The sequence below is a fragment of the Excalfactoria chinensis genome, chromosome 2 (assembly GCF_039878825.1).
Source record: "Excalfactoria chinensis isolate bCotChi1 chromosome 2, bCotChi1.hap2, whole genome shotgun sequence".
NCBI lineage: Eukaryota > Metazoa > Chordata > Aves > Galliformes > Phasianidae > Excalfactoria > Excalfactoria chinensis.
The window spans coordinates 123,002,576-123,030,302 of record NC_092826.1 but is presented as its reverse complement, the minus strand read 5'-3'; the positions used below and the strand labels follow the sequence as shown (position 1 = coordinate 123,030,302).

General features: G+C 45.1%; 2 protein-coding genes across 5 annotated transcripts in view; one reads left to right on the top strand and one right to left on the bottom strand.

Annotated features, from left to right (window-relative positions):
- Window positions 1–4,625: 4,625 nt before the first annotated feature.
- VIM (vimentin) lies at window positions 4,626–12,184 on the bottom strand. Its single transcript, XM_072328298.1, has 9 exons — window positions 11,548–12,184; window positions 11,401–11,461; window positions 8,108–8,203; window positions 7,809–7,970; window positions 7,217–7,342; window positions 6,364–6,584; window positions 6,227–6,270; window positions 5,724–5,809; window positions 4,626–5,238 (listed from the first exon to the last, which is right to left on the bottom strand). The coding sequence occupies exons 1-9, from the start codon at window positions 12,090–12,092 to the stop codon at window positions 5,197–5,199; spliced, it is 1,383 nt and encodes a 460-aa protein (XP_072184399.1). The 5' UTR covers window positions 12,093–12,184; the 3' UTR covers window positions 4,626–5,196.
- The window catches only part of TRDMT1 (tRNA aspartic acid methyltransferase 1), a 42,155-nt gene continuing 25,827 nt past the window's right edge, over window positions 11,400–27,727 (top strand). For 2 of the 4 annotated variants that reach the window (XM_072328300.1, XM_072328299.1), the window contains exon 1: window positions 25,517–25,653. In XM_072328300.1, coding sequence (XP_072184401.1) covers window positions 25,590–25,653 — 64 coding nt within the window. In that variant the 5' untranslated portion in view covers window positions 25,517–25,589. Of the gene's footprint in view, window positions 11,487–25,516; window positions 25,654–25,789; window positions 25,997–27,727 lie in introns of those variants that run through there. The other 2 variants (XM_072328304.1, XM_072328302.1) reach the window with 2 other exon arrangements.

The following is a 27,727-nucleotide window of genomic DNA, read 5'->3' as shown; positions in this document are numbered from 1 at the left end:
AAGCTACACTTTCTGAGGAGCACAGTCACCTCTACACAGCCCTGGTGAGGCCCATCTGCAGTGCTTTGTCCAGCTGTAGGCTCCCCGCTCCAAGAGAGGCATGGACATACCAGAGCAAGTCCAGCAGAAGGGCCTGAATCATCTGACATAGCAGAAGAGACCATGATAGCTAGGACTGTTCAGCCTGGAGAGGAGAAAGCTCAGGAAAAATGCTGGGAGGGGTTGCAGTTGGGACAACTGATCCAAATGGGCTAAAGGGTATCCTTATTGTAGAGCATGGTGCTGAAAAAGATTATAGTGCAGATAATCTTGATGGAAGTCACACAGCATTTGTGGGACAGCTGGGGGATCAGGCCTAACTAGTATGGGTTCGTGAAAGGCAGATCCTGCTTGACCAAGCTGATCTCCTATGATTGAGTGATCTGCCTGGTGGGTGAGGAAAAGGCTGTTGATGTAGTTTACCTAGACTTTGACTCTTCCACAGTATCCTCCTGGAGTAGCTAGCAGTCCATGGCTTGGACTGGTATACTCTTTGCTGGGTAAAGATCTGGCTGGGCCCAGGGAATAGTGGTGAGTGGAGTTAAATCCAGCTGGCGACTGATCACAAGTGATGTTCCCCCAGAGTTGGTATTGGTCTGTCCTGTGCAAAGTCTTTATGATGGCCTGGATGAGGGCACTGAGTATGTGCTCAGTAAGTTTGAAAATGACACCAATTTAGCAGGAAGTGTTGATTTGCCAAGGGGTAGGAGGGCCCTACAGAGCAATCTGGACAGGCAGAATCTGGGCTGAGGCCAATGGGATGAAGTTCAACAAGACTAAGTGCCTGCACTTTGGCCAAAACAGTGCCATGCAATGCTACAAGCTTGGGGCAGAGTGGCTGGAAGACTGTGTAGAATAAACTACCCTGGGGGTGCTGATTGACACTCAGCCGAACATACACCAGCAATCTGCCTAGCTGGCCAAGAAGGCTGATGGTATCCTGCCTTGTATCAGAAATGGTGTTGCCAGCAGGATCAAGGAAGTGATCATGCCTCTGTACTCAGCCCCAGTGAGGTCACATCTTGAATATAGTGCTCAGTTTTGGGCTCCTCACTACAAGGAAGACATTGAAGCCCTGGAGTGTGTTCAGAGAAGGACAACAAAGCTGGTGGTGATGGGTCTGGAGCACAAGTCTTATGAGGAGCAGCTGAAGGAGCTGAGATTGTTTCTTCAGGAGAAGAAGAGGCTCAGGGAGACTGCATTGCACTCTACAACTTGCTGAAGGAAGGTTGCAGTGAGGTAGGGTTGGCCTTTTCTCCCATGTGTGATTTGTGATAGGACCGAAGGGAATGGCCTCAAGTGGCACTGGAGAGATTCACATAGGATATTAGGGGAAAAACAACTTCTGGCATGTGGTCAGGCACTGTAACAAGCTGCCCTGGGAGGAGGTGGTTGAGACAGTGTCCCTGGAGGTGTTCAAGAAACGTTTAGATGTTGTACTGAGAAGCATGGTTTAGTGGGAAGTATTGGTGATATGTGGATGGTTGGACTGGATGACCTTGAAGGTCTTTCCCAGTCTTGGTGATTCTGTGATTCTATGCCCAGCAATAAAATCTAAGATAAAGTGAGTAGAAAGGCTTTTGCCTTCTGAGCTGCCCCATGTACAGTGACTGGCTGACCATCAGCCTGTCTGTAGCAGCGTTGTACGACTTCCTCTGCTTTTCTCATGTTTTTTTCCTTTTTCCTTTGCCTATCAAGCTGTCTTTATCTCAGCCTGCAGTCTTCCTCCCTTTTGTTTCTCCTATTTTTTCCCACTGTGTGGGGGTGGGAAAGCAGCTATGGGTGCTTAGCTGCTGGCTGAAGCCAATCCTCCACACTTCTCCATCCTGGAAGTGATTTTGCTTGCTGTCTACCAAATCTGAGACATCTTCAGAATCATCACTTCCATCTGTTACTGTACAGTCCTGTGCAGCGTACTTGATGTAAGGATCCATCGGACAGGAGAGACATTTCCACAGGCTGCAGTTCACGTAACCCACCACAGGGAGACAGCTGCAATACGTCTCTGAAAAAGAGATGGGTGGAAAATGTCAGGCTGAGGAGTTTGTATGGGAGCTATTACACACCATTGCGCAGAGATGAGGCTACTACGAACTTGCCCTTTTCTGAGGTGGTGAGTTTGGCTGCTGTGGGCCAAAGCTCAAAACGAGCTTTCACCTGTGGGCTCTTCATGGAGTATCCAGGATCCCAAGGGTGGCTTTGGTGGTTGTTCCACCTGGTCCCATGTGTGTGACATCCACCTCATGGGACTTGTGAACACTCACTGTAGCAAGGTGTGCTTTGTGCACTGTATGAGGCAAAGTCCGTGAGTTTGCAGCTGAAACCTGTAGTATTCTGCATGAGCACAAAAGGACCAAGTGAAGATTCAAAATGTGATTTTTATTTTTGGCACCTCCTAGTTCTGCATGCATGACTGCACTCAAGCAAATGTCTGTCTAAGCAATTAATTATATGCAAATGACTTTAGAGATTTCAATAATGTTCAGGCTTCTCTTCCTTTCCTTTATAAATTGATTTGTAATTAAAATGTCTGATGTTTACCTGCCATTAGGACATCAGTGAGCTCTTCTATCCAGCTACTTAGCCACACATCTCTGAATGGGGGGGTTCACACTCCTGGGCATCTCCCTTCATGCCAGCTGGCATAAGCAACCCCTGTGTTGTGAGACCTCATCTGGAGTACTGCATCTAGATGTGGAGTCCTCAGTACAGGAAAGATGTGGAGCTGTTGGAACTCATCCAGAGGAGGGACACAAAAATGATCCAAGGGATGAAGCACCTCCCATACGAGGACAGGTTGAGAAAGCTGGGGCTGTGTAGCCTGGAGAAGGCTCTGAGGAGGTCTGAGAGTAGCCTTTTGTTATCTAAACATTTACAGCAGTTATGTATGAGCATAAGCCTGGTGTGCTCCAATCCAATTGCTATTTACACAGCCACCACGTGCTCTCCTTTCTGCTGTGAGAACACTGTGCTTGCACAGACCGCAGGTTTGGAATAGCCTTCTGCAGTCTTCTTATCCCCTTGGCAACCAAATTTTATTTTTGTTTATTTCTCTATTTATTTGCAGGATTGAAAGCTCTATTGCATATTTCTCTGGGCTGTGAGTAACCCTGAACACAAAAGAGCCAGGAATAACTCCTTTGCTTTGCTGTCAGGCTTGACGCTGTCACTACTTTTATCTTGTTGGTGAGGAAATAAGGGCAACAGAAAGAACTGAACTGGGCAACTGGTGTCAGGGAGAGAAGCGGTGTGTGAAAGGCTCTCATAACTCAGGTGATCTCCAGCAGCATGTGCCACACGCAGGTTCCTGCTGTCTCCAGGCACAGCCTGCTCCTCCTGCTCAGCAGTGCCACTGCTCAGTGCTCCCCAGTACTTCAGCAGGACTGAGCTCTTAGTGCACAAAGCTGCTGTGGGCAGGATTGAAGTGCCTTACTGCACTCTTATCCTTAAAGGCTGCAGATGCTTGTGTCAGGTAAGTGCTCACAATGAGCTGTTACACATACCCAGAGCTACCACTATCATAAAGGGCATCTCTCAGCTGTAGTTGTATGTAACATAAAAAGCCTTGTGTCTGTAACCTCTACAACATGAGATGCTGGGTTCAGTCTCACTTTTCAGTGAGAGTATCCTGCTCACCAGGCTGTTCCTGACTAACTTCCCCTTTAGCATTTTGGTTACTACATAACCCCTGGCTGGGTGCTACAGCTGGTGGCATAAAAACGTGCACATCTACTGCCCCCTCCCACCAGACCCTGTGCTGCTTCTGTTAATCATCGTGCACTGAAACAAAGGGAAGAACTAATTAATAGCAATGAAAAAAAGGTGTGTATTTTTGTGGGTCTTTTTTTTTGTCTGGTTAATCTTTTCATAAAGAAAGATCGGCTCCCACACATTTATGAAAGCATTGGCACAACACTGGCCTTAACCTTTGTGTCTTCACCTTGAGAAAGGAATGAATGCAGTTCATACTTGTAGAACAATTCCTGTCCTCATTTATTCATCCAGCAAATGAGGTCTTACTGAATTCTTACAGAAAGATTTACAGAAGAAGTAATGCAGAACGAAGGTTACTTTTGTATCTTGACTACATTAATTTGAAGTGTTTTGCTTTTCTTCTAAAACCCTTCATTGAGAACTGAAACCTCTCCCTTCACTCAGAAGGCTGTTAGTCCAGATGGGAGTTGCCCCCATTTTGCTGCACTGAGGCTGATCTTCAGCAGAAAACACAGATCAGTGAGGATCTCTTTCAGAAAAGCATTCAGAAAGAGCTGATATTACAGCACAGCTAGGGAAAGCTGTTTTCCTTCTTTTCCCTTTAAATATCACCTCCGTAACCCACTACTTCAGCTGAAGCCTTCATTTTTAGTTTCTGTAGTACAGTCAAGCCTTTGGGAACTAATCTTTCCTGGAAAGTGAAGTCAATACATCAAGTCAGCTGTTAATTTTGCAAAGGTGCTGTCTCAGATAAGGGTGTGCATGAGCTACGTGTCTCATTTATCTACCACATTTTATACAGCTTAGCTCCAAAGTATTTTGAGTACTCTTAGCTCATCAACTGGATAACTGATATATGAAAGCAAGATTAATTTTTATTAGCTTGAAGTATCATTTTATTCAACTGATAAGAAGTATCAATACATTATGCATCTGCCAGTTATAGTCCATTTTAATTGGTTCCAAAACCTAAGCATTAAATGGGGAAAAAAAGTTTGTCTAGTTAATCTGAAAACAATATTCCACACAATCATTACTGGAGTTATCAACCGTATAGTAATTCCAGCATTAAGTTATGGCTTTGCAGAAAGTCATGAAGTTAAATTAGAACACATCAAGAGCCATTTTCCAAAGATTTATTGAAGTAGCGACAGGTTGCTCATACTGTGCTGGAAAAAGCAGTTTTATTAAATTCAGATACTTAAAAACAGTATTGCAGCACAAGATATTGCTATTTGTAAACTAGACTCCATTGTAAACTCTAATCCTTCAGGGAGAGTCAGTTTGCAAGATCTAAGACCTATTTCCTAGCATAATAATCTTGCGCTCATGGAAAAACTGGAGAAAGGCACTTGAAAGCTGTTTCTTTCTTTAAGACATGAACTTTTAAACCCTTGCTGGTAAGAATTTCTCCTGCATTAAATCTGCATCTTCACTTCAGCTTTACTCCAAGTCATCATGATGCTGGGAAGTTTCATTAATAACCTGTTGAAAAACAAACACTTGCATTAGCTTAAGACAGCTGTTATAAAGAGTTACAACTGAAACAAATAGTGGCACATGTGCACTAAGATATCAGCACTTGCCTATGAATGAGAAGTTTAAATAGTACCTGCACATGCTTAACCATCTGAACTTGAATTTAGTCCAAATACACTATTCCACCCCTAATGAATGCTTCTCCTACAACAGTTTTCTAATGTGACAGGAGAAATCTTGAAAACTTGCAACTCAGTTGAACCTAAGATCTCCTCTAAGGAGAGGCTGTCAGCCACTAAGCTGTTCTCAGATCTGTTTTGTGGTCTGTTCCACGTAAGTATATTTGCTACATCTGCATGCCCAGCCATGCAGCTTGGACTGCCAGACACTGCCATGTATTGACTGCACCAGTCAGTGGCACAGAGTACAGAACTGGGCAAAGGAACCAGCTGAGATAGAAATTGAAAAGAAAAAAAGAAGTTACCACCAACCTGTCCATCTCTAGTTTCCACAGTCTTAATTAGAAGTGTCCTCTTCGAGTGAGTGTCAACCATTGGCTGAGACTCAATGTTGGTTTCTGCAGAAGAAAATGTATTGTTACCAAAGTGTGAATGAAGTGCCTCCTCAACAAACTGACCAACGTCAGTACCTGCTTTCAGAATCCCAGTTTAGTATATGAAGAAACTCTCTTCTCTTCGAATGATAATGAATGATAAACTAGCTTTACTTATTTTCTCCTTATTCCTCTTAAAGCAGCTTCAGCAGAAATCCAAATCATTTGTTATGATATTGATATTTCCTTATGTGTACACCCAGGAATAAAGTACCACCTCTCATCCAAAATTAAGTAACTGCAAATACTGTAGTTGTGTGTAAGAATGACTTTCTGCTGCATTTATACCAGTTCGATTACTAGAGTAAAAGGAACCATGCATGACCTTTTTGCTAAAGATTAAGAACAGCTGCCTACACAGACCCAAATGAAGCAGCTTACCTCTCAGGTTCAAAGAAGCAAAGGTTGGAATAGGCATGTTAATCCTGAAGGAAAAGAAGAGATGGATCAAGTCAAACAACGGTACAGAATCTCAAACAGTAACTGCTAGAAAGTAGGTGTCTGCATGTGATTTTTACCTGCTCTCTTCTCCCTCCAGCAGTTTTCTGTAGGTAGCAATCTCAATATCAAGAGCCATCTTTACATTCAGCAGGTCCTGGTACTCACGAAGATGGCGAGCCATTTCTTCCTTCATGTTCTGAATCTCATCCTGCAGGCGGCCAATAGTGTCTTGGTAGTTAGCAGCTTCAACAGCAAAATTCTCCTCCATTTCACGCATCTGGCGCTCCAGGGATTCATTCTGGGAGAGAATAAAGTCAAGTACAGCTACAGTTCAGCCACTCCTTCTAATGTCAATGCCCCTCATAACTTATAAGAAAAAGCACAAAGGGAAGTTGAACGACAGTGTCCTTTCTGAAAAGGCTCAAACATGTCCCCTTTTATCATCTTATCCTCCCCTTGTGAAGCCCTGCGAGTGTGTTATTCTGGTGTCTGATGAGACATGTTTCACATTTATGCTACCAGACAGCAAAGCAAACCCCCACAGTAAGCCAAACACACACAGTACAAGTCAGCATGCAGATAGTACTTGGTGAGGGAGTCTACAGGTGTACTATACAGTTACCTCCATTTCAAGCCAGCCTTTCAGGCAACTAGATTCTAGAAAGTGCAAAATCTGCACTTTTCCACTGCTCCCTCAGGCTTCTTATAGCTCATTCTGTAATGTTTACACCTTGAGAAAGACCAATTCAGTATAGGAATCTGAGCAGTGCACTACACAGTACATGCAGACAAATGGAGCCCAATGAGTCTTTTTCAGGAAGGATGGGTACACTGTTGTCTTGTATGGGAGATCAGCTGCAGCCATGTCCATCCACTGAACTACAGCATAGTGCTTAAATAGCTGCATCAGAAAGAACAACATCTACTTACACTTCCTTTAAGGGCATCAACTTCACAGGTGAGAGACTGAATCTGTCTGCGGTATTCATTAGCTTCTTGTTTGGCCTGGCGCAGGGCATCGTTGTTCCTATTAGCAGCTTCGGAGAGATCTGCAAACTGTGGAAACACCCAGTTTGGTTAGCATAACTCTTCACAAAAATGGTGTTACAGGCTACATCTAGACCCAGGATTTGGAAGCAACTGAAGCCATTACAGGGAAGTTCTAGCACATGAAATATTTAAACGTGAACATCACACTGAACTTTTCTATTCCTGATTGTTATGTTTCAGATCCTTTCATGCATTTATTCATCCCTTTCTTAAGTCTATACTTAAGAACTCCCTCCAGCTACAAGAATAGGGAAGAACAGGAAATGAGCCCATTAGTTTGATGCTGCACTTAGGGCACAAATAATTTTTCCAACTGTATTCTTCCCAGATCGATAGTTTAAAGACTACCCTACTCTGTGGCTGTGCAAGAATTCAGTACAGAAAGAACACTGAGTGCTACAGCAAAGCTGTTACCTAAAATTCATTTGAATGCCTGCTGCATCTGTATAATCTTACAACACATTTTACTTACTTTGGACTTGTACCACTCTTCAGCTTCCTGAAGATTCTTAGCAGCAACACTTTCATATTGTTGACGAACATCACGCAGGGCAGCAGTAAGATCAGGCTTAGAAACATCCATATCGATTTGGATGTGCTGTTCCTGGATTTGAGCCTGCAGTTCCCGGATTTCCTTAGAGAGAAGTAGACAGTGTTAATAAACAACACTATGCAGAAAATGCATAGGTTAGGACTTGGGGCCAGAACCAGAGAGTTTACTTGTTCACTTGACTGACAGTGCCCAGATACAGATCTCATTATTCAGCTTACCTCATCATGAAGCTTCTTCAAGAAGACAATTTCTTCTTGCAGGGACTCAACTTTGCGCTCAAGATCAAGGCGTGCCAGAGAGGCATTGTCAACATCCTGATCAGAGAGAACAATTAGTAATCCTATTTTTTGCTCCTTCCAACCCCAGCCTCAGAGATCACTAGATGCTGCTTTATCACAACTTTGTGAACTATGCAGCATATGAAAATATCATCTTTGCTATGATACTGCTGACTGTGACCAAGGGCACGCATCATGGTGGATGAACACTTTGTTCATCTCCTTTGGACTCCTCAGAGACGCACCACAGAGCCCCTTGGCTCCGCAGATCACAACTTGAAGGCACTCTGTTAAATCTAGGGATGTGTGTGTAAGGACCACAGACTACCCCAAGCAGTTTGACAGACGTCCCTGGAGGAAAAGGTATGAGCATAAACACAAATGGAGTCAGTCACTGCTGCCTACACCCTCGCATTAGCTGGCAAATACTCCACCCTTTGCTGGGCAGAGATAGTCTTAATCAACAGCAAAAATTCATTTAAGGCACAAGGGATGATATGCCACGAATGTTACATGGAAACAGTGTTAATTTGTTCAAAAAAATAACTGAAAATTAACCATTGATCAGAAACTTCTTACATTTTAAAGACACAAGTAAAGCATTTTATAAAGTGAAGACATCCTTTCACATTGGCTGCCCGGTTATGTTCCTATGGTATTAATATAAGCATCCTGTTTTCACAACTTGCATTACAGCCAGTCTGTATTTTGTCCAGAATATAAACATTCCTACTCAGCAGTGCTCACTATTACAACACCTCTGAAACAGGAAAAGTTTGCTCTAGACTACCAGGACGCCATCCTTTGGATTACTGCTATCCTGGGATTAAGGCTTTTGCACCAGAAGAATTCTCCAGCATTCATTATGCAGCAGAACGCCCCTTTGATGTGTTACGAAAGTTTCTTATCAACTCCAGTTGCAGACCACACTTCATCTTGGCTCTGTTTTCCAGTTCAGAAAAAAAAATTCCTTAACGCGTTTGTTCTCCTCCCAAACAAACTCCAAGACCATTCTAGAAGGAAATTACACAACTATGACCTAACATGTTTACATGACTACCGAGAAATCCAAAGGCTTTCCAGTGGATTTTGCACAACTCTCAATACTAAAAGGGATTTCATTTTTTTCTTCCCCTGAATCAAAGAGCTACAGAAGTTTTAGCAACTCCTAATATGCAGAAAGCATCTTAAACTGGAGGCTTGTTCAGTACTTAATGTGTATTTTACTGTATTTTTGCTAAGTGCACTTACTCTGCACACTTTAGAGCCATGTAGATGAAAAAGTTATTAATAGCCTGAGCAAACAAGGTTTCAGTCACACATATGAGTAATTGGACTGACTACATATTGATTTTATCTGAAGAGAGTCTTTAATGGCTGAACATCCTCGTTTATTTCAGGAAACCCCTTGTTAGCCAAGGGCTGACCTGTGTGCCTTGTCATGGGCTCAGATCTGTTCCCTGCTGTCAGAGCATCTGACAAAGCTGCGGTACATAACTTCCTCACTAATTATGATGCCTCTTTCGTTGCACGAAGTAGTCACCAAATCCCTAGGCTTATTTGATACAGGACACCCCACAGTATATGTGGAAAGTAACCGGGCATCTCTTGTTTAGAGGAAAAAAAAAAATCAGTAACTGTCAAGCTGTACTTTCTCTTCTAAATCTGCATGTTAGAACTACTCTTGTGGCAGGGAAAACCTGGGTATACTTTTGTTCAAACCAAACTCAGCAGCATGCACTATTTGTGCCACTGATCAACTTAGACAATGATCTGCACTTTTAACATGTAAAGCTGAGTGGTTACGTGGGCTCAGTGCATGGGCAGAGCAGCTGGAGGCTGAGCGACAGGGCAGGGAAGCAGACAATGAATGTGAGGCACGCACAGCACAGCTCACATAATAGCCCGCAGCCTTCACAAAGCTGCATCGCTTGGAGAGAGAGGAAGACGTGCCTTGAAGTGCACCAGAGAAGCACGCATGATTAAACTAGTTTTAAGCCAAAGGAGCTTGTGCTTGAACTCTAGTAATTTAAAACAAAAAAGGGAAATGCATCTGCACTGACTTGGCAACTACTTGGATCGGCTCAGCCCTAGCAACACAGCAGCCTAGGTTAAAGGCAGTACCTGGAGCTGCTATTTCAAGCTTCAGCCCCTAGAATGTCAGTGGACACCTCATTCCCAGACTCTCACTGCCCCACTAAGACCACCAGGGAAATGTTAAAAACCAAATGACAGCTTCCTACGTGGTGACACCTACTATTGCCTATGGAGAGCTCTAGGATGGTCAGCCTGCGCCCAGCTGTCTGGAGATACAGGGCAGCTGCTTCCAGCTCAGAGGAGTGATAGCAGTGTTTTTTCACACCAGCAGTTTTCAGGAAGTTATCTTGTTTTGAGAAGGCACATTCCTAAACGTCTGCTCGTCCAAACAGCCCTCAATCCAAGAGCTGTTTTTGCACAAATCAAAACTTGAGCTCAGAACTTTCTGCAGAATTCACAGTTGGTTCTGGCTGTCACATCGGCTTTGGTTCAGCTGTGTGACACCGCAGCTTCCTACCGAGCGAACTCCGGTGCACTGTATCTTAAGTTAACATCTTTGCTTATAAGGGATTGAATTCTACATTCTTAATGCACATGAAGGGGATACAGACAGCTGCTGTGAGCTCATCCCAAGGAACCATTGTCTGCTTCTGATCAGCAGACACCACTGATAGGAAATACTTCAAATCTGGGATAGTTTCCTGAGAGCCACAAACTGATGTGGCTCATCCAGAACTGAGTTCTGTATTTTACAGAGTCTCCCCCAGGAACGTGGCCCCCACCATTACACATTTGGTAGGAATGCAGCCCACGGCACCCTCCCCTCCAACACAAAGGGATCCATTATTTCAATCTGCTGCCACCACACCGGCCATAATGCCTGGATCTGCATTCCTCGGTGAATCCCATAGAAACCATTAATACCCTTCAGCCCGGCGCGCAGATGGCTGCGCCTTTTCATAACTATTGGATCAGAAAGCGATTCCACGTCGGAGCGCTTTTGTGGAGCCGGCTAGACCGGGATAAAGTGGGACAATAGCCTCGCCCTCCCCTCCGGACTGCGGCACCCCCCTAAAGAAAACAACGGGGAGAACAAGGGGCTGCGCCTTTTGTGCGGGCAGAGCCAGCCCGCAGAGCCGGCCCCCAGCCCCAGCCCCGACCCTCCGCCCCCAGCGCCCCGCGGCGGCCGCGCCCACCTGTCGGAAGGACTGCAGGGTGCTCTCGGCCTCCTCCCGCTGCAGCATCTCCTCCTGCAACCTGCAAGCAGCGACACACGGGCGAGGTGAGGGAGGTGAGGGAGGGGTGGGTGCCCGCCCCGCGCCCAGCCCCGGCCCCGCACTCACTTCTCCCGCAGGCGCATGATGTCGTCGGCCAGGTTGTCGCGCTCCACCTCGACGCGGGCCTTGTCGTTGGTCAGCTGGTCCACCTGCCGCCGCAGCTCCCGCATCTCCTCCTCGTACAGGTCGCCCAGGCGGGACGTGCCTTTGCCCTTGAGCTGCTCCAGCTCGGCCAGCAGGATCTTGTTCTGCTGCTCCAGGAAGCGCACCTTGTCGATGTAGTTGGCGAAGCGGTCGTTGAGCTCCTGCAGCTCTACCTTCTCGTTGGTGCGGTTCGCCTTGAACTCCGTGTTGATGGCGTCCGCCAGGGTGAAATCCACGGCGTCGTGCATCCGCATGGGCGGCATGCTGCTCCGCAGCCGCACCGACGTCGCCTTGGTGGCGTACACGCCGCCGGGCGAGGCGGACACGTAGCGGGCGCTGCTGGGCCGCAGGGCGCTGCCCAGGGAATAGCGGGTGCTGGACGTGATGTAGCGGGTGCCGCTGCTGGGCCGGCTGCCCCCGCCGAACATGCGGCGGTACGAGGAGTTCTTGCTGCTGGTGAAGCTCATGGCGGCGAGGAACGGAGCGGCTTTGTAATCCGGGAGCGGAGCGGGGCTCGGAGCGCGGCGGGCGAAGAAGGGCGGTGTCCCCAACTCAGGGCCCCTCTTATGGGGCGCCGCCGCCCCGCCCCGCCCCGTCCGTCTCCAATGGCCGCTTCGGACCCGGGGAGGGGCGGGGGGAGGGGGGCCGCGGCGGCGGCTCGGGGACAAAGGCGGCGGGACCAGGGGAGATTGCCGAGGTTCTTTGGGGCCCTACGCCCCTCCGACAGCGCAGTGATTCCGAGGGTAGGACGGGCTGCGGTGCTCCGACAGCGCTCCTGGCACGGGCCGAGTGCTTAAGAATGTGTCTGTGCAACTTTGTGCGAGCTCCGTACCTTTCTCCGTAGCTTGCTGAAAGTCACCGGGATCGGGGGAGCGATGCTCGCTATTCACTAATGGCTACCGGACATCCAAAGCAGGCAGATAGAATCGTGAACTGTCGATAGGTTTGGGGTTAGCTGCTTCCGACGGCACCCCACAGCCTCCCGTCCTGTGCTCAGGGCTCAGCGCTCTCCCCGCAGCGCCCGGGGTCCCGCCCAGCCTCCTTGATGCCGACGGAGCTGCGCTCATTGCGGACGGGCTCTGCGGCACTGCCACGGCTGCAGCAGGGGCACCGCTCTGCCTTCGGGCGCTGGGCTCCTGGTCACTTGGGGTTGGGCAGGAGCGGTTTTCACCAAGGGTCTGTTTGCTTTTAGTTTTCTGTGGGCACACGGTCACTGTTTCAGAAAAGTGCTCTTACAAAAAGCTCATTAGAAATGATCCCCAAAGAGCCTCAAAGGCAGGACATGCCTCATGCTTCTACTGCAGCTGCACTATCGCAGTGGGGCTGCCAAGCGAAACAGGAGAACCAATAGCATTGGCATAACATTCGATGGGAAAAACCTGAGCATCAGTAAAAGAATTCCCCAAGACCATTTTCAGCGTGAGTGCAGAGTGGCGTAAGGGAGGTGCTGAGATCCCTGTCCCTTAGGGAACATCAAGCTGGGCTGCCCAAGGCACGTTCTCCCAGGAAGCTATCCCACTCTGATGCATCTGATTGGTGACACCATTTTCCTCCTTGCTCTAAAAGTGACTGACACAATGCAAAGATATCTGCATTTATGGGATATAATGCTACCACTGCTTTTAGTTTTTCTAACTTGCAGTCCTGCAGAAGCAATGTCTGTGTTGGGAGTTCTGATAAACCTGAACATGAGCAGCAGGCAGGGAGTGAGGTGATGTCCGTACCCCAACTCACAGTGGGATTGGCTATTGCCCTTCAGGTGCTTTACCTTATGGGAAGAATTGGAGCCCATATATTTAATTAAGGTTGTAGTGGGAGATTTTTGGTTGGCTGCTCAGTGACTGTGTTCCTTTCTGTGCTGTAGTTTGGTTCTGATGGCGATGAGAAGTAAAGGAACACAGACAAAAAGCACAGAGGCAGGCAGCAAGCGACTCCCTGAGGGAAGATGCTACACTGCGCTCACCCAGAGCTGTCACAGATTGCTGGGCTGCTAAGGTGCACTTGGCTCCATCTGCTTCTCTTAATGACCCACAGCTTGTTTATGCTCCACAAAGCCCTTATGGCACACAAATGCAACTGCCATCCTTCGTTCCGACAATGCTCTGCTCCTGAAATTCAGGGAGGTGTTTGTTCTGGTAAAGAAACAGGACCTCGTTCCCTCTTGTTTTGGATATAATTTTCATATGTTTGTGTCAGCGCTGCCATATGTGCTCTTGGCCACCTGCCTCATTGCTGTTTCTCTCTGCGAAATTTCCCTAAAAATGCAAAGATATTCAGTTATAAGGACTACAATAAACCCCACTGTACCTTCTGCTGGTGGGCTCTTACACAGGTGCGGAAATGGAGGAAGTTTCTTGTACAGCTGCAATGAATGTAGTCCACATTTGCATCCCAAGCCCAAAGGGGAATGTGAACTGGCCTCTTTGAAATATCTCCACAGTACTTGTCAGGAAAGACCGCTTCTCACCATAGCTGCAGGAATCACAGAGAGCTGAGGAGCGAGGGCAGAGGGGAGCTGATGGCTGCAGCCAAGAGGATGCAGATGTACTGCTATGTACTGAAAATCTGCTACACTAAGAATGAAAAAATCCCTGTAATAGTCTGGAAAGTCTGTATTTCCAAAAACATCACTGAAAATCATGGCATTCACAGTTTCCTTACATTTTCAATTTGACTTAGGCAGCAAGAAACTAAAGGAATTTAGTCCATGTAGCACATTTTGGAATGTGCTTTCCGATTATCCCAGACCTTGACTAAACTAATTTGAATAATTTCATCAATTGGACTCCTGTAGTTTTAGTGAGGGTTCTGCTTTAAAGTGTGAAATGATTATTTTTCTTCCCCAGAAAGTATATAATGACCCGTAAGCCTAAGACATCCAGCCAAAACATCCTGCGATGCAAATGCAGTTCCCTTTGTTGTCAGTTTGATAAAGCAGCCCAGAGTCCTTTAGGGAGCAAGGACTGGAAGGCATCGGCCTACAGAGGCTTTCCTTCACACTTCCCCCAGATCCATGAATATTGAACACTCTCTGTGCAAGAAGGACTGCTTCAACAGGAGAATATGAAAGAGGGTTAATGTCCTGCAGCAGCTGAATAGGGAATCTCCATAATATTCAGACACACAAGTGCTGGAGCTGCTGCTTGACTGAACGCCATATCTTCTGGTGAAAAGAGCACTTCCTCTTTCAGCTGTGGTTTGAGAAGTCTTTGGCTTCTCTGGTTTTGAAAGCAGAAAGGCCCCAGGTTCTCATTTCCGAATAAATAGTTGTAAATTCTGTTGTAACCGTTCTGCTGGGGCAGTCCTTCCCTCTGGCTGGTTGCTGGGTGTAGCTGAGCCTGGAGGAAGGATGGTGCTCCCCGCAGCCTGGTCCAGCTCTGTACATTGTGCTGAGAGCACCTCTGCTGAGCACAGAGAAAAAGCTGCTTTTTCTGAACCCCAAGAGCCTTGAGAGAAGCTGCTGTGGGTTTGTGAACCCCCAAATTTACTGACACCTAAGTGTTCAGGCCCATAAGCCTCCTTTTCTGAGTAACTCGAATTCATGATCTCAGGAAGTGAATTGAAAATTCTTTTATGAAAGTTATTTTTCAAATTGCATTGCCTATGGTAGTTGTCACTGTTACAAAACACAGCAAATGTCTATAAGTATCCACTGATTTTTACAAGGAAATGAGTACATGACACACTCAAGGCTAACCACGTCTTTCTGCAGTACTGTATTTTAATGTCAGAGGAATGATATGAAACCGGTGGGTTTTTCATCACTGGGGAAGTGTTCTGATTATGACTTGTGCCACCCAGTTGCATGCTATTATTACTGTTGCACACAAAGTTCCCCTCTCTTATGGTTTCTGGTTGGCAGAGCAGGGTATTTTCTGTCCCCTTTTGTCTGTCTTTTACCAAAACAGGCAATCATTTCCAAAGCCAGCACACCTCTGCCCAAGTTGTGGGGTTGTCTCAAACAGCATGCAAAATTCTAGCAGCACAGAGCAGAGAACTGGAAGTTTTTCAGTTCTTTCATAGGTATAACAATAAATGTAATCCATCCCGTAAAGAAAAGAAACCAACTGGAATGCTCTGACTCACTGCACTTAATGGCAATAGCACTGATGACTCTCAGCAGCGTCTTTAGCAGTGACTGCGACATAAAGACCAAGATTTTCCAAGCTGACAAAAGGCATGACATACTCTGAGGCTCACTGCTCAGCCTTAAACTCGAAGCAGAACTAATTGCCAGAACATGCCAAGTGTTTCAGTCTTGATTTGGGCCTCCAAAAAAGAAATGTAATTTGAAATTTCAGCTATTTGTTTTCCTTGTTTTATGAAGCTTGAATTTAACTCAAGTTGGGCAGAATTCTCAAAGAACAAGAGAGGTGCATGAGGATTTTGAATGTAAATGAGAGTAGTTACACTGTTATTTCAATCCAGTTAATTTTTATAGACATGAAAGCCCTTTTTACTTAGAGAAACTGGATTTTTAGGAGAGATTTATTGCAGTAGGAATAAGAAAATAAGTATTTGGATAGCCATGTATACGCACGTACAGAAGAAAAGAAAGCACATAACTGAGAAATTATGGTAATGGAAAGGGCAACAGAAATTGTAGACTGAGGAAGACATCAGAATAAATGAACATGGTATAATCAGGGCCCATTTCTTCCTATTTTTGTGAGGGGGGAAAAAGGCACCAAATTCAGTAGCAGAAGGATGTCGATTCTGAAATCGGATTGCTGAGTGGAAAAATAAGGAATGTGGTACTGAAATTGCACTGTGGTTTAATTATTGTATAGCAAGATGCAGAAAGTAGGAATGAGAGAAGATGTAGGGTGTGTTGAAAACCCATATAACAATTACAAGAGTGCAGAAGAGAAAGCCTTGAGAAGAAAATGAATTTCACTTTATGTTTCTACAGCTTGGAGAGACATTAAGACATTCAGGGGAAAATACAGGGAAGACAGAGAATAATTTTTTGACTCTTTCTTCCTGACTCGTTCCTGAGACTGATACAAAACCAGAGGAGCTACGGATTGCTGACAGGAACAGCAAAGTCTTGCTGAAAGACCGCTCTGTCAGTCCCTGCCACCTAGTGCTTTATTAAAGGTCTTGTGGCCTCAAATTCTTTGATTTGATGGAGTTAGCATCTGCTAATTGTTCTCCTACAGCACACAGCTTGCCTAGCTCATCACAAATTAATTGAGGGAGGAAGGGGGAGAAATTATTTCTGCACTGTTCACATCACACCCAATACCTATACTGGAACTTGTTCATTGTAGCGGAAATGCTAAGTCAGGGACTGAACCAGTGATTGAGCACCTGATGGGAAGGCAGGGCCGGCTCAGGGCAGCTCAGGTACATACATCTGGATCCTGGCTCCACCCGTTCCCAGACCTCATTTAAGGGTTGGCAGTGGGCTCATTAATATCTTGCTGGAGGTCCCTGCTTACTTTGAGGCCTTACAAGGGTAAGTGGATTTTTTTCTTTGATTTTGTGGCTGTTGTATTTGAGCAAATCCTTTCTTGCTACAGCCTAGGACTTTACTACCTTTCTATCATTGCTGTGCTTTTCATCATATTGTAGCATTATATTTATGTATGTTTAATTATAATTGATTATCACAAATGGAATAAAGGAATACGGTAAATGTATGAAGATGATTTTTCTAGAATATCGTATTTTCCATCAGTATCAGTGTGGACAATTTCAGTGTACATCGTAATGAGTGTATAGCTATTTCTTTTTACAAGAAACTACTCAAGGTTTGTGATGGACACAGGTAGTTAGCACAGGTAGAAGTCAACAGCATGAATGAACATTCATTTATCACATTGGAATAGAAAGCCATCTTGTCTGTCTTAAGTGTTGAGATTGTAAACCTTTTCAGAGATGAATCATCCATCCATTTTCTCTTTTGGAGAAGGCTGAAAGAAGTAATTCTAGTGTGTGATTAACAAACCCTGCTGCTTACACATTTGCTACTTTTTGGCCAAGCTTTTTCAAAAGAAATTGCTTAGAGAACTCCTAGCCAAAAAAAGAAAAAAACCAACAACCACACACACAGAAAATCCCAATTAAATTTGGCATTGATTTCTCTCTTCTGTCTCTCCCAAGTCCATCACTTACAAAAAGCATAAATAGCATAATGTTTTCTTGCCATGATATACCAGGAAATGATGTTTTTTTCTGAGGAAGGGGCAGGACACAGCAATGGAATTATTAATTACATGCAGCAATTGTTCAGATCTTCCCTTGAGATGCCCAGAACAAGCAGAACGTTACTAGCTGAGGGCCAAGTTTTTACTGGATTCCTCAGCCCGAGTTCTTGTGCCAAATCCTTGGTTCCAATGTGTCTCATAAACTGACTGTACATTGTGTTAGCCACTCTGGGATTAGTTAGCTTTTACAAAAGGGAAGAGGACGTGGCTCACACACCCCAAAATGAAGGAGATCAAGTTTCTAAGAAGAGTTGCTTTTACATGCCAGTTCCACGTCTAATATTCAAACACCATTATACTCTAGCTGGCTGGGGCTGAGGATGGAAGATGATCCAAATTTAAGTAGATGGTATGCAAAAAAATATTGTGGGCTATAGGGATGGAGTAGGAAATTTATTAAACACATACATAAGATGTGCATAGCTGTAGAAGGAAGAGATAAAGTATCTAGAAGAGTGGAGAAATTCATGGGAAGGGGGGTGGGGGGGAAGGTGTAGAGGTGTCCTGCTTTCTGTTACAAATACAGACTCAATGTCAATCTTCTTTTTTATAATATGTCTCATGGATATGGTTATTATTGAGTTATTATGCCTGTATAGGGTGCTCTGACAGTTATTTTGCTTTGTGGATGTTTTGTGTTGACTCTTAAATCTTGTGTTTTTGGCTGCTCATTTGACATGGAATTGACATTTCCCATAAGGTCCAGGGTATGGAGGTTACCGAGCCTACAAACCAAAGTCTAAAGCACACCATGACAAGAGAACTCTCTGCATAATGAAGGAGCCTTCTAGACCATGACACAACATATAGGTAAGGTGGCAGGCCCTTCCAAAGGCTGTGGAATGGATTACTCAGAATACGGTAATAGTGCCAATGGACATATTCCTACAGTAATCAACTTCGGTGGTGCCAAGAGAAATCTTGAAATTTATCCTTAATGAATTCTCTCACTAACACTCTTGTACTGTAATACACATGATGCTTGGACTGGTACTGACAATGGGGTTTATGCACAGTATAGATTCATTAATGTCTTGAGGTTTAAATCCATTACTTTTCTAACTTTTCAACAACTTTGTACTAACCGTAGGAGACGAGCGCTATATGTGACTTGGCACTGTTAATGCAATGAAGTCATCCTCAGGAACTTCAGCTGCTGTGCAGGGTCCCTGACAGATGATTCCAACAATATCCCATTGTATTTCTCTTATGAATTATGTGAAACATGGTTGCTGGAGTCTTAAATCAGCCCAGCTCCCTGCAGCTGGAAATTGACTTCTAGTCCATACTGGATGTGCTGTTGTTCAACAAGACTTCTCTTTATCAAAAAGAACTAATTTAGACTTGACCCATATAGGTTAGGCTTCTTTGTCCCCACACTGTCTAAGCAAAATTAACATTTTAAACTTTAGGATACCCAAAGCTTTTCCTTCTTAGTTGAGGCACTGGAAAAAGGGATACAAAAAACCCAGCAGCCATAAGTGATGCTTCTATAATTAAGTTGGAATAACTTTTCAGTCTATCCTTGGTTTCACTTAACCTTTATAGATTCTCACGATTTCTTCAAATATGTTCTTTTCTACAGGCTATTTTCTAAGAGGCTTTCTGTTAAAACAGAACTGTGGCCCAGCTGATGGTATGCTTGATAGACATTTCTAGACACAGATATAGTGAGAAAATATTTACACTGCAATCATTTCTGTAATTACTTTTAAATAACTTTGAAGTAACTCACTTGCAAAGTGCCAGTAATATAACAAGGGTAGAAGACACCTCAGTGCTGCTGAGGCACCAAGTGCTCAGCTTCTTGGGCAGGTTTTGGAGCCAGCCCTCAGCGAGTGAGTTTGTGGTTTTATGCTGTTCAAAAGCAGACAGCTTTTCATTTCATTTGCCTACAAAGACTTTGTCCTGTGAAGATGCATTAAGCTGCTTATCTTGCTTAACATAGACCTGTTGGAGTTCGTCCAGAAGAGGGCCACAAAAATGGTTTGAAGGATGGAATGTCCTCTCTGTGATGACAGGCAGAGAGAGCTGGGGATGTGCAGCCTGGAGAAGAGAAGGCTCTGGGAAGAGCTGAGAGTGGCCTTTCAGTATTGACAGGGGGGCTTTAAGGGAGAAGGGGACTCTGATCCAGTTGTAGGTGTCCCTGTTGATTGCAGGGGATTTGGACCAGATGACCTTGAAGTGTCCCTTCCAAGGCAAAAGATTCTATGTTTCTATAAACTTTCAGAATGTAAATAAACCAACGGGACAGTTCAGGTGCTCACAAGTGCATGACAGATTTTCTTTCTCTCTGGAAGAAACATCCTACTACTGAAATCCTACTGCCATGGTGACCAGCAAGGCATCTCATTTCCTGTGCCTCTGCTGGCTGCAGGCTTAGTCACAGATCTCCTCAGAAAAAATGAAGTTGGGTCAGGGAAGAACACAAGGCTGTGGTATACAAAAGCTCTGGTGATAGCAGATAGGTTTGAGACCAAAGGCATAATCAACATAGAGCTATGAGTCTTTCTCAGACTGTCACTCTGTACACTATGTGCTATGCACACCGTGTGGGGATGCTGGAGATTAAAGCTCTTGCCAAAAGCAAAAAGGTAAGAAGCCTATCTTCACTTATCTATTTCTCTTCTCTTGTAAGTTTTCCTTTGAGAGAACAGTGGGCATGCTGCTGCCAACTCCTCCTGCCCCACAGGCATCCCCCTTACCCGTGCTTGGTGTCATGCCTGCTGTCGCCAACTTCTGTAACCCCGTGGGTCTGGTAGAGCTCAGAGTCTGTTTTGTTCAGTCCAGCAAAGATTTTTCAGTATACATGTATATATTGCTTACTGGCCTTTTTTTATCCTTTATTTTTGGTAGAGTGCTGGAATGTGTAAGTACAACAAGAAAGTCAACAATGCTGTGTTGACATAATGTTCCTCATCCAGCCGAGGTTACCACTGCAGGCCAACCATAACAAACAGGCTGGATTTATTTGTATTTATTTCAACAGAAAAGAGAAGAATTCACTGGCAAAGCAATGTCCTTTTGTTTTTCTATTCCTTATAGAGTATGTGCATATCTCCAAAGCCTGAAAATAAAATCTTGAAGTGTAGACAATAACCTATTTGAAAATAAAAAGGTTAAAATATTTGTTTTTCTCTTCTAAATAATTTCAGTTATGTAATTTTTCCCTGTATATGGAGTTTTCAGAAGTGGGTTGAGAGAGTTTAAGAAATCCCCTTCAGTGTGGGGTTTCATTTCTAGTCTTGCAGATGTGTGGGATTGCAGATGCAAACTGTGGGTTTCAGTGCCACACTGGCACAGCCCAGCAGGGTTCCATCATGTTGGTAGCTGAAACAACTTTACTGAGCATCACTTCATCAGAAACCAGGTCTGATAAAGTCCCTCCTGAAATATTACACTCAGACAGCTCAATTTCAACTAATTACGAAAGGTTTCCAGTATGAGTAACATACTGGGCCAGTGGTTATGGAAACAGTAATTTATGCTAGATATTCTCCATGAATTTTTTTTCAATTCAGTGATTGCATTGCAAGGGTATGTCATGCCTCGCATTCCTTCCTAGCCACAGTGATTTCTGACCCAGAACATGAGCCTCTCCTATAGACAGCTGAGATGCCTGTATACTTTTCCTGACCCTCATTTAAATATTTAGTAGGTTATATGAGACACTGGGACATGTGAAGCCTTATTTGTTCAGCCATAAACAATATTTGCTTCATCTACAGCTTTGGATGATGACTGTAAATGCAGTTTTAAACATCTGCTGTGTCAGCAGAGTTATTTATTTTTCTCATGTTCTCCTCATTTTTGCTCACAGAGGAAAATGCTCGCAAATGCTTTGTAGTATGTATCCGCCTTGTCTCACATTCAGAGGAAACCAAGTAACTTATACAGCTCCAGCATTTTGGCATCAGTAGAGCCCTGTGACATGCATTGTGGAGTGGCGGCCTTCTGCCCACAGACGGGTGTGCACAGCCACCTCACTGGCCTGTTAGTCACTGCTCCCTGCAGCTGGGATGGGGTGGGAGAGGGGGGCAGGGAGGGACTGCAGAGCTGACTCTAACTGTAAATGGTCTGAGATGCCACAGTTCCTTACTTTGTTTCAGTAGCCAGTAGAGTGAAATACAGAATCTCAAGGTAATGTTTTTAATGTTTTCATGATGGTGTTTTGCACCATTGGTAACTGTAACATTTTTAACAATTCTAAAGCATTTTAAGAGGAGAAAATAGTGCCGTGGTTTTGCTTGCATGTTCTTCTTACCACATACGTCTGTTTCACTGGATGTGTTTACTAGTTACCAGGACAACAGTTTCAGATCTGACATGATTACCTGTATCATAACAACCATCAGAGATGTGGGCAAACTTCAGGAACTTCTAATCTGAGCAAACGCTGTTGGGAAGCAGGAGCTTTCAAAAGCTGTCTCAATGAAAATGCTGATATCATATGCTGTTGTCACTGGCTTTAACAGAATTTGTTTAAATGATCAGTTTAATTAATGGGTTTGCAGTAAAATATACATTCAAGTTAAGAAAATAAATGCTTGGTCATTGTACTATCGTAGTTCTACAGATGTGCTCATTTAAAATAAACTTATTTTTTTTCTAAAAGCCTTATTCAAAGCCAGCATGTTGTTGAGGTGTAACTGATATATGAAGTGGACCCCATGCATGTGCTAAAGGCTAAGACACACAGCTGCAGGATCTGAAATTCCTTATCAGGAAGCCAAAATCAGAAGGGTCACAGGACAAACAACGTCTTCCTTTGAAGTCTTAAAGAATTTAAAGAACTTTTACTGAGTGTAGAATAGGCTATTATGAATCTCTTCTAGTCAAACTGAATTGTAACTGAGGTTTGTGGGAATCCTATCCATCCTATATGTATGAAGTACAGGAGGAGATGCCACAACATCTAAATTTTGGTAGTCAGGCAGTTGGTAAGTTGTGCAGTGATGCAGCTGTTGCCAGGCCACAAGGCTGAGTGAGCAACAATTTAGCTTTCTCTGTAGCAGTGTGTTGCCAACTTCAACATGTGTTACCAAGTTCTCCTAAGATAACAGCAATCACTTCCGCTGGGCACACTTGCTCTGTGGAGTCGCTCTTCTTGTTTTGAGAGAAGCAAGGTGTGAGTGACTGCTGATCTTGGTACTTCTCAGCCATTGCTCCAATCTCTGGAATAGACAGCATACCTTAAATTCTATTATGCAATGTCTGGCCAAAAGATTATTATTATTATGCTGGCTTCATATTTATAGAGAAGAACACCAAAAGTAATTGTTTCCAGATTGTTTTGATTATTGTTTTTTTCATAGTTATCAATTAATAAGGAGAACCAAGCCAGGACGGAGAGTTCTAAAGCTGATTACTGGAAGTTGTTTAAAAATGAGCACAAGGGAAATGTTGGTGTTTTCCATTCTTTGCAAGATTAAGCCAACAAAATCTCAGACTAGTCTATGAATTTCTTTGTTGTCTGAGTGGAGGTGTGCTGAATGAATCCTCTGGTTTGCTACACACAGGATGCCTGGTAGATGAGGTAGGCAGAGAACTTCCCCTAAGCAAAGAATTTTCCACTGACATGAATACGGCAGAGGTATCCACTTCCTTCACCAGCCTCCACCTTTACTGTATGTGAATGGCAAGAATACTGTGGAGTCAGGGAAAGGAAAGCAAAAGAAAGGGCTCAACTCTATCTCTCCTGATATAAGGAAATGCTGTCCCTCTGTAGCTTTAATTGCTATGGGAATTGGGCAGCTCCAAATAGATGAACTGCTCCTGACTGCCTACTGCTCATTACAGTGTTTAGCTTTGCTATGGTGGATATAGATTGTATATCAATTATTGCACTAGTGATACAAGGAGATAAAAATCATTCATCAGCTTTGCTCATTTCACTCATCTAAAAGCTGTGTTTTTCTTTACCTTCACCTCCTATCTATATCTTGAAAGGCTCCTACTGAAGTTTATCTTAACAGACACCAACCTTGTTCATTACAGCCATCTTGACCCTGAATCCTCACCTTCAGAGTCTTCTTCTCCATCTTTGTCCGATGACTGCCTTCTCCTGCAGCATATCCCCCGCTTTGTTATGCCGTGTGATTCAGCCACCTTTCTCAGTTCTCCATCCACTGTTTGTGCAAACTACCTGTCTCACCACTTCCTGCAACGTCTACTGCTCTCCTCTTCGGTATCTCAGCTGCCGCACTTCCTTTCAGACATAATCAAAGTAGGCCTTGGGTTTGTTTTCACAGAATCACAGAATCACAGAATTATAGGGGTTGGAAGGGACCTCTAGAGATCATCGAGTCCAACCCCCCTGCCAAAGCAGGCTCCCTACACCACGTCGCACAGGTAGGCGTCCAGGCGGGTCTTGAATATCTCCAGAGAAGGAGACTCCACCACCTCCCTGGGCAGCCTGTTCCAGTGCTCCGTCACCCTCACCGTAAAGAAGTTCTTGCGCACATTCGTGCGGAACTTCCTATGCTGGAGTTTCAGCCCATTGCCCCTAGTCCTGTCCCCACGCACTACTGAAAAGAGACCAGCCTCGCCACTATAGCTCCCACACCTCAGGTATTTATAAACCTGGATCAAGTCCCCTCTCAGCCTTCTTTTCTCAAGGCTAAACAGACCCAGTTCCCTAAGTCTCTCCTCATAGGGGAGATGGTCCAGGCCCTTCACCATCTTTGTGGCCCTCCGCTGGACTCTTTCCAAGAGATCCCTGTTTTCTTAGTCACCTGCTTACTTCCATGGCTGACAGGTAAAGCAACAGCCCCTGACTCTGATGGTGAAGATCCACAGGGAATGACAGAACTTTAATGACAGGTGGAATGGCAGACTGTATGAAGCAGCTGATAAGGAAAAAGAAGTATTCCTGAGACACATCTTATTTCTGACAGGTTTCTAGGAGGTGCCGGAAAATTGTGATCAACTTAAGAAGTAACTCAAGAAACATGTCCAGATTTTTAACTAATTTATTTCAGTTTTCATCCTCTCTTCAGACTCTAAATCTGTGATCTGAGGCATAGGCAAGTATCTGTGCTTGTGGGAGGAAGGTAATCCACATTTTACCCTGCAGGATATTTACTCTTTGCATTCTATGTATACATGAAAATGCATCTGTCTGGCCTCTGTTGTTACAAGCGGGCTGCTTGTCAGGGGCAACAATGTTTTTGAGTCATTTCTTTAATCTAGGGAAAGCGATTTCACAACGTTAAGACAAATTAGAACAGTTTCACCAGCCATTTCCTTCCTTCCTATTCCACCAGCAGTGCAGGCTTTGAAACAGCTTTTCAAACCATCCCCGCGCTCTAACATCACTCCTGCCAATAAAAAGGAGAATCGCTGCGGCCCGCAGAACTGCCACACGCCATCAGCATCAGCTGCCCATCCGGACAGCAGGCCGCCACCATCCCCTTTCACGGCCCCCTTCTCCCCTCTCTTCCCATGCCCACCACGCGTGGCTTGGGAAGCGCTGATGCAGCCCCCTGGCACTGAAAGCTCACGTAGGTGAGCGGACGGGTTGTTCCAGGGGGTGGCTTCGTCCGCAGGGCCTAACCCCTGAACGGAGCTAATGAGCGAGAAGCAGTGCCACAGTGAAGCGCTCCTCCGTGGCTGCGCGGCGGGCGGGGGTTGGCACGGAGCCGCCGGGCGATCAGGAAGGAAGAGGGCGGGCAGGGGGGGAACGAAATAGCAGCGGAACGGACGTGCGGTGCTCGGGGAGGAGGTCGGGAGGGTTGTGCTTTGCGCTGAAGCATGGCGGCGCTGCGGGTGCTGGAGCTGTACAGCGGCATCGGGGGGATGCACCAGGCCCTGAAAGGTACCCGGCAGCCCGGCCGTGCGGCTCCTCACCTCGCTCCTCGTCGCCTCCCCCCCTCTTTGGACGCCATCTTCTCGCCTCGCTCCCGGCCCCCGGGGGGTTATGAGGAACGCCATCTTCTCGAGGGGACTAAGATGGCCCCTCGCCTCGGCCCCTTTCCCACTCTGCGTGTCCCCCCACTGTCGTGGACGGACACGCGGAAGGAAGCTGTGGGCTGGCAGGCAGCCCCGCTCCCCTCATCCCATAGCTTGGAGGCATGTCCTCCCCCATCTTAGAGGCTGGAATGGGGCAGTGGGGCTCGTGTTGAAGGGAAGGGGGCTGTGCCCATGGAGCAGACACGGGGGTAAGTTGTAAGGGAGATGTTAAAGGTTCTGGTGAAGTGGTTGTGTTAGTGGGCCAGAGCTGTAAGCTGGGCCCCAAAGCGTCGTGGCCTGTTGGGTATCGCCATGCACCCAGGAGTGTACCAGGACAGAGGTCAGGGATCTGTGGTCCTGCCTCCACCCAGGAGAGCGGTGATACTGTGTGCATTAATACGTACTGTGTCTTCTGCTGGCTCACCCACATTGTGTATGGGGTGGGCAGGGTGATGCTCAGTCAGATTAGCCTGGGTGTCCCATAGGTGTGCAGGTAGATCGCATGTTCTCATGAACATAGTTGGTGAATAGCTGGCACGTGCTTTGTTGTTAACCTGGCCGTGTGGGGTTGGTTTGACATTTTCTAAATAAGAAAATAAAATGTAGAATTTGAGCTGGTATAGTGAGTTGGGCTAGATCGTGTGCCCGGCTGTTTCTCAGCTGGTATAGGGAAACCTGGAGCTGATTTTAGTGGATTATTGAAACTATGGCCTAGGTAACCTTCACCAAGTCCAGTAGACCATCTGTGGATTGGCTTCTCCAGATAAAAAGCTAAGCCAGGACTATTGATGTGGGCTTTATTGCTGTTCTAAGTATGGATTTACTTGCAAATCTACGGCATTTCCAAAAAATAACTGTAATGATTTTAATTGCTATTACGGTCCTTCAAATACTCATACCCTTCTGTAAAAAACCACAATAAAAACAAAACTGCAATAATGCTGTTTGGAGTTGAGAGTTTGCTCTATCAAAAAAGCTGTTTATCAGCATAGGCACCACCATTGGTTGTGCATTTTCACCTGTGGTGAACAAGAGCCTGCATATGCCACACTTGCCAAAATCTTTACCAGCGAAGGTGATCCGCTGTCACTGTTGCCGCTGCTGAAATGCATCACCTACCACCAAGCATTGATGAATGTCAATGGGTGTAACTTTTTCTGCATTCAGTGACACACCTTTTATGTGCTTTCATGTCAGACACCAATTTGTCAGTGCCTGTCTGCTGCCATTTGTCGTGCTGCAACCAAATATAATGGAGTATTGGTGGGAAGGTTCAGCTTCTACTGCTGTACCACCAGCATCCACCTCTGATGTCTTGGGTCAATAAGGGCTTGTAATAAAACATGAGGCATTATTTTCGGAGCAGTCATATAGTCTGTAAAAATACACAGCATACCAAAATAGGTACCTCTGTTATTACTGTAAATAATCCTTGCCACTTGGTATAGTAATGCAGTTTCAGAGTTATCCTTGCAATACTAAAAGCAAAGTATTTCTTTGTTTGGAATTGTCGGTTTTGGAGTCTTTGTGGAGTGAAAAGAGTGTTTCAGCTAATGGTAATGCTTTTCCAGTAGTGTTGTTTCTTAAAGTGGTGGGGAGCTACCTGTGTGTTAGAGACAGTTTACATAGAAAGTGGATTCCTGGAACTTGGGTTACATTTTGGCCCTTCACTTGGTGGTTTGTCATGTGTGGGTGTTTGTTTGTATGTGTGTAACAGGTACTTACTGAGTGCTATCTGGCTCTGATCTTAGCATAGTAACAGATGTCTTGTGAATGTTTGGTGAAGTTCTGCAGTAATTAATGAATTGCAATACCAGGCACGGTACTCTGTGGCGATCTCCATCCCTAGTAAAGAAAAGATCATTTGCAACACAACAGAATACCTAAAAGAATGGGTATGCTGGGAATGCAGCAACCTTACATGATTACCAGAATACTAT

What these genes read in the sequence shown, in the direction of transcription:
- VIM (XM_072328298.1), bottom strand. Translation starts at nt 12,092, where the DNA reads ATGAGCTTCACCAGCAGCAAGAACTCCTCGTACCGCCGCATGTTCGGC. An exon ending in AAGAGTGGTACAAGTCCAAA is followed by an intron (nt 7,343 to 7,808) that starts GTAAGTAAAATG and finishes GTGTTTCCACAG; the next exon opens with TTTGCAGATCTCTCCGAAGC. An exon ending in TGCTTCTTTGAACCTGAGAG is followed by an intron (nt 5,810 to 6,226) that starts GTAAGCTGCTTC and finishes TTTCTTCTGCAG; the next exon opens with AAACCAACATTGAGTCTCAG.